Source organism: Microtus ochrogaster, unplaced genomic scaffold (assembly GCF_000317375.1).
Source record: "Microtus ochrogaster isolate Prairie Vole_2 unplaced genomic scaffold, MicOch1.0 UNK6, whole genome shotgun sequence".
Lineage (NCBI taxonomy): Eukaryota > Metazoa > Chordata > Mammalia > Rodentia > Cricetidae > Microtus > Microtus ochrogaster.
In genome coordinates, this window is record NW_004949104.1 from 11,445,353 (window position 1) to 11,455,938 (window position 10,586).

General features: G+C 38.2%; 1 protein-coding gene across 1 annotated transcript in view; it reads right to left on the reverse strand.

Annotated features, from left to right (window-relative positions):
• The window catches only part of Hormad2 (HORMA domain containing 2), a 71,914-nt gene that overhangs the window by 22,357 nt on the left and 38,971 nt on the right, over positions 1-10,586 (reverse strand). Inside the window, exons 9-11 of the mRNA XM_013353348.1 lie at positions 8,945-9,012; positions 5,574-5,725; positions 5,161-5,414 (exon numbers count right to left, since the gene is read on the reverse strand). Coding sequence (XP_013208802.1) covers positions 5,161-5,414; positions 5,574-5,725; positions 8,945-9,012 — 474 coding nt within the window. The remainder of the gene's footprint in view (positions 1-5,160; positions 5,415-5,573; positions 5,726-8,944; positions 9,013-10,586) is intronic.

Below are 10,586 nucleotides of genomic sequence, written 5' to 3' on the forward strand. Positions count from 1 at the left end.
TGAACCTCACCATACCGCTGCACCGCTGCACCTCACCATACCGCTGCACCTCACCATACCGCTGCACCTCACCATACCCTGCACCTCACCATACCACTGCATACTCACCAGAATGCTTATCACTAACAAGATAAAACACACTCAGTATACAAAACATACCTGGAAAAAGTGATGGAAATAGCCAAAGGAGATGAAGATGTGACATGGCCGCAGCTACATGAAGTAATGTAACTTGGCAAAAGCGCTTTGGAAGCTGCTTTTCACTACCTATCAAAACTAACTGCACACATATCCTTTGGCCTAGCAGTTCTACTCCTATCAATCTGACTTCCACTAGAAATGTGTGTGTATCTGACTGGAAAACATGTTCCATAAGTCTCAGAAGTTCTGGTCCCAATGACCCCAAGTTGAAGCATATTCAAATGTACACCAGCAATAAAATGAACAAATATCTGCTAGCAGAAGGAAGGATGGCAATGTTCTTGTTAACTAGCATAGCAACTGTGAAGTTAAAACTCTTTCTAAGCAGGAGGTACCCTACTTTTTGATGTGATTGATGTTATTATCAGATTATTCAGTAGTGCCAAGACATGGTGAGACTAGCAATAATCCAAGAAGCACAATTTAAGGAGGCTCTCATTTTTGGCACTTGAGGGCATCCAACTCCCTGGACATGTTTTATGTTGGTGGTATAGTGGTGAGTATAGCTACCTTCCTAGACATCTTGCTTGCCTCACCCATGTCCCAACACAACTGTTCAGTTTGTGGGTATTTACTGAGATAAATATTTTTCTGCATGTATATAATACTTTGACTTAAAACTGTCAAGAGGTCTGATCTATCTCATATCATAAATAAAATAAACTTCAAGAAGCATATATATTAGATTATTATTTATCATCTTAAATAGAGAAGGATTTCTTAAGGGTATCAGAAGAGTCTACATTAAATAAACAGCTTTTCTTTCCCAAAGACCTTCTAAAGACAGTGAGAAGACAAGCCACACATGTAGACAAATTATTACAACACTACTAAGTAAAAAAATGATTATAAGAATTTTTTTCTTTTAATTATGTGTATCTGTGTGTGTGTGCATGTGCATATGGGCATGAAAACAGGTACCCTCAAAGGCTAGACAATGGGTCCCTTTGGAGCTAGAGTTACAGGCAGTTGTGAGCCACCTGACGTGGTTGCTGGGAACTGAATTCAGGTACTCTGGAAGAGCAGTATCCAGTGTTAGCCACTGAGCTATCACTCTAACCTCCCAAACATTTTTACATCAATGAAGAAAGATAACTCATATGCGCCAGAAAACTAGGATGACTAATGAAAAGATGCTCGAGTATCAGCAATAAGGAAATATGCTAAAATCATGCAGTGTTAGCATATCAAGCAGACTACAAAAAACATAAATTCAAGCAATAATAAGCACCTGCAAGAATACAAGATCTCTCTTCCACTGTTGGTACAATAAATACAGGTACAGCACTATTTTGTGTTTTTTATCAAAGTTGAAAATGTGCAAGTCTGGTGGTTTGAAAAGAATGACCCCATAGGCTCATATATTGTATGCTTATACATCAGGGAGTGACATTATTTGAGAAGACTCAGACCAATTAGGAGGTAGGACCTTGTTGGAAGAAGTGTGTCACTAGGGATAGGCTTTGTGGTTTCAAAAGCCCATTCGAGGCTTAGTCTCTTTCTCTTTATGGATCAGAATGTAGCTCTCAGACACTTTTCCAGACAGAGTCTGCCTGAACGCTGCAATGCACCCTGTCATGATGATAATGGATTAGCCTTCTGGAACTGCACACAAGCCCCCAATTAAATGCTATCTTGTCACAGAGACACTTCATGTTGTCTCTTTACAGTCAACAGTGACTAAGCTAGTATATTTCCTATAGACACTCCTGCATGTGTACCAGGAAGTGTGCGTATAAATGCAGTACACACCTTTTTAATCTCAGCACTCAGAAGGCAGAGACAGGTGGATCTTTGTGAGTTTGAGGCTAGCCTGGTCTACAAGAGCTAGTTCCAGGACAGGCTCCAAAGCTACAGAGAAACCCTGTCTCCAAAACAAAACAAAACAAAACAAAACAAACAAACAAACAACAACAACAAAAAGAGTTTCAGGCCAGCTAGACTACAATATCTAGACGAGGGAGATCTTAACAAAAGGGGCAGGGAGGGGAGAGGAAGGAAGGAAGAAAAACTAGTAAAATACTAGTCAGGCTTAGCAACACCTATTTCTGGTTCCACTACATGAGAGGCTAAAGCATATCTCCACAGACCCAGGGATCATCTGAAGTTAGGAAAATGAGATTAGGTTAGGCAACAGATTCTGTTTCAATAAACAAAAACAAGGGCCAATCTGAGTGTTATAAAACAAACACTTAATCCCAGCACTAGAGAGGTAAAAGCAGGCAGATGTCCATGAGTTCTAGGCCAGCCTGGTCTATAGTGCAAGTTCCAGGTCAATCAGGGCTACATAGCAAGATTCTGTCTCAATAACAAAAAAATTTTTTAAAAAAACCCAAACAAACAAGAGAGTAGGTCACACCGTTGGAAATGAAAAAAATATGCACAGTAATGAAATCACATTTTTGACAGTCAAGCAAAAGACAGAGATCACAGAGTACTTGATTTTGATTACTTCTATATATGTTTACATTCTCATAGAGAGTGAAATTACAAAGAACCATCAGAGCTATAGAGAAAGAACCTTTTGTTGGTTTTAAGGTAAATGTCCTATGTATTTGTGTGAATATGTGTATAATTGTGAATACTTTCTAGGAAGAAAAACATTAGAAATACTTAGTAGGAAAATGTCAATAGGACATAACCTACTAAATTCTCTAACATAACTAGATCACTAAGAGAGGAAACTGAATTAACCAAGTTACCACAAAATCTAGATCCTTGTAAATACAGTTTCCCCTGTCAGGCTGTCCTGCTTACATTTATTTGGCAAAAGAGAAAAAAGAAGAAAATCTCTTTTTTTTTTCCTTTTGGCTTTCTGAAACATGGTCTCAGATAGCCCAGGTTGACCTTAGACATATTATGTAGTTTAGGATGGTCTTGAACTTCTCTTATTCTTGCCTTTGCCCCTACAGTTGGAGGCATGTAGAACCTTGTAACTATGTAAACCTTTTAATTTATTTATTATTTTATTTATTTATTTTTAATTATGTGTATCCTATAAAGGAAGTATTCACATTCAGACACACTCACACACATATAAAGGATATATGCATGTATGGACAGGTATGTACATGTGAGTGCAGGTGCCCATGGAGGCTAGAGGTGACAGATGCCCCTGAAGTTGAAGTTATGGAAGGTTTTGAACTACCAAACACGGGTGCTGGAAATGAAACTCAGGTCTTCTGTGAGAGCAGTATGAGCTCTTAACCATGAGCCATTTCTCCAGTCGCTTGAAAAAAATTTCCTTTCTTTCTCTCTCTTTCTTTCATGTTTTTTTTTGTTTTTGTTTGTTTGTTTGTTTGTTCTGAGACACGGGGTTTCTCTACGTAGCCTTGGCTGTAGCGGAACTCACTGCGGAGACCAGGCTGGCCTTGAACTCATAGAGTCCTCTGCCTCTGTCTCCCAAGCACTGGGATTAAAGGCATGTGCCATCACACTAAGCCCTAATTTTTTCTTAAAAACAAAAATCTAAAACATTCTCATTCTTTTCTTAACAATTAGTATTGTTTTGGTGGTATTGTTATTATTATTACTAGCTTTTCCATGTTAGCTATATATCCCTTGGCATAGAATCAAAAGAAAAAAATTGTACCAGAATCTAGTTATTTCCATACCCAATATTGTGAAAAACCTAAAAAAAGATAAAAAAAAAAATCTTAGTGTTTAGGCTATCTGTGGTGGTGCACACCTTTAATCTGAGGACTCAGGAGGCATTGATAGGAGAATCTCTGTGAGTTTGAGGCCAGCTTGGTCTACAAAGCAAGTTCCAGGACAGGTTCCAAAGCTACAGAGAAATCCTGTCTCGAAAAACAACAACAAGAACAAAAAACCCTATTGTTTGTTACATTTGTCATATTTATTGAATTGAAACTAGGACTACCTCCCTTTCAATATACTAAATACAATACAGAATTAAATATTTGGAAGGTACTTTTAGAAGCTACCCAGCATAGTCATCCAAAAATATTTCTGTAATAATAATAATTGTTGTTATTGTTGTTATTATTATTATTCATATTGGAGTTTTGCCTGCATATATGTCTGTTTAGCATGTGTATGCCTGGTAGTCACAGAAGCAAGACCAGGGTGTCAGATTCCCTGGAACTGGAGTTACAGACAGTTGTGAGCTGCCATGTGGATGCTGGGTCCTCTGGACGAGTGCTCTTAACTCCTAAGCCATCTCTACAGTCCTATAGTCATCTTTTTAAATTAGGATTCTAAGGCAAAAAAATAAAAAAGTTATTTTAATTTCAAAATACCTCCTGAATTATTTTTATAATATCCCTTCCCACTAAACAGCCTGAAAATGATTTTGTTTCAGAATCTTTTAACTACAATGTCAGCACAAAGCAAACATTATTATCCAGACAACGGCCAAGGCCTCAGCTTTAAGTCTCTACAGAAACAAAGTCAAGTGCTCTAAGCAACGCCTTTATCAGCCCCACTGGCTGCAAGCCCACCAACCCCTCAGCTTTCCCCAATGATCAAACCGCAATGCTTGTCATAGACGTTGGTTTCATTCTTTTTTTTCCTCTGATTCAGGTTAATCTGTAAAATTTTCTTACCTAACCCTCTTGTGCCCAGTTACTACAGTAATCAAGAGTTAATGTATACTTTTATTGAGTATAAACTTGCCAGATACTTAAAATATTTTAAGTACTAAAAATATGTTACTTTTGAAATGTGAAAAAAAATAAATATATAGGTACCTTTAAAAAAATAAAGCACACTGGGATTTTTTTCTTATTGCTAGACAATAAGAAACATGTATTTCCTTCTGGAAGACTTTTTTTTTTTTTTTTACTAAAAAGTCCTTGACGTCAGAGGCTAGTTTTGTTTCAGTTTTCATACACGCCATGCTCCGCTGGACTCTGTTCCTGTGACATGACCTGAATACACACTGCAAATGTCAACTGTGTTTAAGTGAAGCAGTGAAGGAGCACTAAAACTTGGCCTTACTTGGTTGCTGCCGTCCTCTTCTTCCTCATCACAGTCAAGACCCTGATGGGCTAGCTCGGTAGTGCCATTCTCCAGAGTGGGACTGTTCTCCCCATCAAGCATTCTGGTGGCCTCGGTTGTAACTTTTACTTTCATGCTGTGAAAGCCAGAGGAGACTGAGCCCATGCGAAGGCTCACTGGCTCCCCATCAAACAGCAGGAAGTGTGAGTTACCCCCTTCTTTAAAACCAGGGGGTTGGTAATCATATGGTGTCACTGCAGAAAGGCCAGAAAAAATTAAGTTTCAATAGAACAAGTGACAGTAATACTTCACATATAATACAAAGATCTTTCGAATGCTTATAAAATCCTTCTACTTATAGACAGCATCACTTTAGTACTTAAGAAGGAATTTGACCAAAGGTCTTTACCTACCTGAATTATAATAATGGAGTCTCATGGTAAGTATAACATCATTAGGAAGGGGTCCAAGGTTCTGCATCAGTATATACAATTGACGGATTAGTAGGGAACAGGCCTTCTTAATATCATCACTGTTTGTTCCACTTTCGAAGCTTGTACTACTACTATAATCACAGAAAAGTGGTACTTTCAATCATATATAGTATTTACAATATACTCCAAAACAATACAACTATTGACTATGTCACCTAATAAATTAAACATGAAGACATTTTTGTAGACAATTTTTAAGAGGTAACGTAACGGAATGATAGTACTTTCTGTAATGTACATGCAAAGGATTTCTGAATAACAACACCCCTAAGGCATTTTAAACATGATCATTTTATCTCTGTGAGTTCGAGACCAGCCTAGTCTACAAGAGCTAGTTCCAGGACAGGCTCCAAAACCACAGAGAAACCCTGTCTCGAAAAACCAAAAAAAAAAAAAAAAAAAAGAAAAAAGAAAAGATCATTTTAAAATTTTGGCTTTCAAATAACCACATCTCATAGTAAAGAGAATAATGGTCTTGTAATTAGGTGACCTAGCATCGAGTATCAGTTGCGCTGTTAACCAGCTGAATGACCTCAGTCAAATCGTTTGCACCTATTCTAGGTCAGTTAGCCCATTTGAGAGATAAGTTTATGGACATTTCTGCAGCTCTCCAAGCATGAAATCAGTCACTAGTGCTACACTTATCTACCATATGATTGTCTCTCAAAGAAATCCCCTCCTCATTCTTGCATGGATTGCTAAAGCATCTATTCTTATTTCTTTTTGTCTACACTTCAAGACATTCTCCATAAATTAATACTCCCAATAGGAGAGTCTCTGTTCATGTCACCTTCTTGCTTAAAACTCGTCTATTACCTCCATCACAAACAATCAAATAAAAGAAATGGTGTACATACAACTAATTATTTTCACCTCTACCCTCCCCTGAAGCTACGCCCACAAGTATTTGCAGATGCTATTCACGTCAGCTGTACTGTGCTGATGCCCTGCTGCACCTATCCAGCTCATGTGCCATCTCATCTCTTCAAGTCATCCCTATACTCTTCATCTTCCCTCAGAAAAATTATTTGTCCCCATATAGACTATGAACGGCTAACTCATTTCCACACCACTAGGCTTGGTCTCTAGCTACCTAGTAAAATTTGCTGAACTAATAAATGAGTGAGAGTTGGGCTAATTATCTTCTAATTAAAAATCTTCATTTCCCTCCAACGATTTCTTCCCAATTAGTCTCACATTTAAGTACCTTCAAGGACGAGCTACAACTGCAATTTATTTGCAGTACCTTGAACATATTGGCACTAAGCAATAAAAAATCATCCAAGTAATTAAACTGTTAGGTCTTTCCCTGATTTTTGGAGAAAGTGAGAAATCACAGCATAAACATATATTAAGTAGATATTTTAGCTCCTCTATCAATTTCCAACAACTACAAGTTTTGTCTACTAGGATTTTTAATCAGTCAGAATGAAGGAATATAAACATAATAGTCCATGGGGCCCAAGGAAACATCAGATCATATTCAGGACCCTCATTTAAGCAATCATTCTAGAAATATATGCTATATATTAACTTCTCATTTCCTTAATATCAGAAAGATTTACCTATTTGCTTTACTGTTAACCTTTCAATATGTGTCCTTAAAACAAACAAAAAAGGTTAATCTGGTTGCTAAAAATATGTATATTGAAGTTTTGGAGAGTAAGAGCAACTGTGGTGGGGGAGAGTGTGAAATACATGGCTTGCAGCTGGGCTTCGTAGAGCAACCTTGCCACATGTTAAGTTCAAAGTCAGCCTGAGCCACATGAGACAATGCCTCCAAGAAAATGGTATATAAATACTAGTTAAATGTGGCTGATACTTTTATTTTATTTTATTTTTTTGGTTTTTTGAGACAAGGTTTCTCTGTGGTTTTGGAGCCTGTCCTGGAACTAGCTCTTGTAGACCAGGCTGGTCTCGAACTCACAGAGATCCACCTGCCTCTGCCTCCCGAGTGCTGGGATTAAAGGCATGGGCCACCACCGCCTGCCTGGCTAATACTTTTAATCTCCTTCCTGGAACTGACTTTTCCTCTTATATCTGAGTACTTTCTGCAAATCTCAATTATGAGAGGAAAATTAAGGAAGTGAGTATTTGTGGTAGTTCAAACGTAATTGGCCCCCATAATCTCATAGGGAGTGGCACTATTAGGAGGTGTGGCTTTGTTGGAGTGGGTGTGGCCTTGTTGAAGGAAGTGTGTCGCTGTGGGAGTGAGCTTTGAGGTTTCCTATGCTCAAGATACTGCTCAGTGTCTCAGTCGTCTTCCTGTTGCCTGCAAGATCAAGATTTAGGACTCTCAGCTACTACTCAGCACCATGTCTACCTGCATGCTACCATGTTCCCCATCATGATGACAATGGACTAAACTTCTGAAACTGTGAGTCACCCCAATTAAATGTTTCATTTATATGAGCTGCCATGGTCATGGTGTCTCATCACAGCAATAGAAACCCTACGACAGTACTGGAGAGAAACCTTCAGCCCTCCAGGAGAACTAGAGAAAAGGTAGCATTTTTGCCAATTTTTTTCTTCAGAATTGTTTCTTTCAGGGTATCTATCTCCCTTATTGGAAGCCCTTTTCTACCCGTCTTTTTACAGTATCTATTTCATCTACTTCTACTACATTTCATCAGCAGTCCTTAGTTCACTGATCTGAAGTCAAAAGCTTCTGAGAGAAAAATGTTGCTCCTTAACAAACATTCCATGTGCACAAGGGTCTTCCTTGGTTTTGCTCTTTGACTTGTTATTGGATCTAAAACATGGATTTTAAAACTTGATAGGGAAACACAGTGCATATGAGTTTCCCAAAGAGTGGCACACAGAAAATGGTATGTGTATAGATAACCAGATGATAGTATATGTAGGCAAATTAATCTGCCAACATTAAAGATGAAAAAGATTAACAGAGCCAACAGATTAATACCAACAGAGCCACTGAAACAATAGCCAGAGACAGTCATATAGGTTCTTTTCCTAACATCATGTTGACAGCCTTATTAATATATTTTAATTATGTGTTGTTTGTTTTTTAATATTTATTATTATTTTTGGTTATGTGTAGGTGTGTCTGCATGTTGGTATGTGCACATGAGTGCAGGTGTCCTCAGAGGCATGACTCCACTTAGTCTATAGACTTCAGATGTTAAAACAACTATTATCATTTCTACTCATAATAGTGGGGTTTATAGGGCTTATGAGAAAATGATTTAAGGGTATCCTCTGGCCATATAGAAACTTATTTTACTTTACTCCTATACATTTCTTGAGTTCATTAAACAATTAGATTCTACCTGTCAAAGTCCATAGTGGTTCCCTTTTCTGTGTATTTGAATTTGAATTGGTATATCTCAGTTACTTTCTAGAAAAAACAAAGAGAACAGAGAAAGAAGTTAATTGTGAAACAAAACCACATATTTACCTGATAAAAAGGAACATTTCATTGATGCTTCCTCCGAATGTTTCACAGCATTACTTTATCCAGGAGTAATGATAACTTAATCTCCCTCCTCTCAGCTAAAATTAAGTTAGGTAGCAAATATTTCCATTAAATTTTATCAGTTGAGGAATTATTCAGTCATGTAATGAATATTTTATCAAATGTCTACTTTGAGCTAGAAGGTGAACAAGGCAGAAAAGATTTTTTTTCCCACCAAATCTACAAAGATTCTAGCTCATAAACAAAGAAAAGATAATTTCAGATAAAATAAGTGTTATGAACAATATAAAGCGGTGGTAGGAAGTACAAAATAGAGAAAGAAGTGCTAGATTCAGAGGGGTCAAGGAAGACTTGCCTGAAGATGTGGTATTTTGAGATGAGCCTCATGACATGTCAGTCATATACAGACACGTGGGGTAGTGCCTTGGGTAGACAGAGCAGTAATGCAAGAGCTCTTAATTGAGAAGGAATGCATTTTTTTAGAGTCCAAAAGAGGTGTGGCTGTGAAACTGTTTGCAGCAGTAAGGATTTTGAATTTTTTTCTAAGATCATCAAAGTCTATTGAAGGTTTAAACAGATCAGAGATCCCAAGACCTGATCATCTGTATGCCTTAAGAATACAGACAGTATGTTGGTTTGAATAAAAATGGCCCTCATAGACTCATATGTTTGAATGCTTAGTCACCAGTGAGGGAGTGGAATTATTTGAAAGGATTAGAAAGGTTAGGAGGTGTGACCTTGTTGGAGGAAGTGTGTCACCAGTGATACCAGGCCCAGTGTCTGTCTGTATCTCCCCACCCCCCTTGGTCTACAGATCAGGATGTAGCTATCAACTACAGCTCCAGTACCCCCTTGCATTCTGACATGCCCCTCACCATGATGATAGCAGACTAAACCTCTGCAAATGTAAACAAGCCCCAATTAAATGCTTTTTTCTTACAAGAGTTACCTTGGTCATGATGTTGCTTCAAAGCAAAAGAGCAGTGATTATGACAGACAGGAAAGGACCAGGTGTGGTGGCATGTGCCTTTAATTCCAGCATTTGGAAGGCAAAGGAAGGCAGATCTCTGTGAGTTTGGAGCTAGCCTGGTTTACACAGCCAGGGATACATAGAGAGACCATGTCTCAAGAAAAGGAAAAGAAAGGGAGGGTGGGAGGGAGAGAAGGAAAAAGGAAGGGAGGGAGGAAGGGAAGGAGGGAGAAAGGAAGGAATACAGACAGAGAAGTCATAAGAACAGCTAGAAAGTCACTGTGGTAATTTAGGGAAGGAGTGAATGGCAACAAAGATTTAAAAAATGGAAAAAGGAACTATGGCTTATGGCATCAAGTCTTATTTCCTGCACTAAAAACTATTACTGCTATCTGCTCTTAAGGGTTTGGTAGAATACAGGGAACAAATTTCTTCATAAGAAATATATACTACTCCAAAAAAAAAAAAAAGCCGGGCGGTGGTGGCGCACGCCTGTAATCCCAGCACTCGGGAGGCAGAGGCAGGC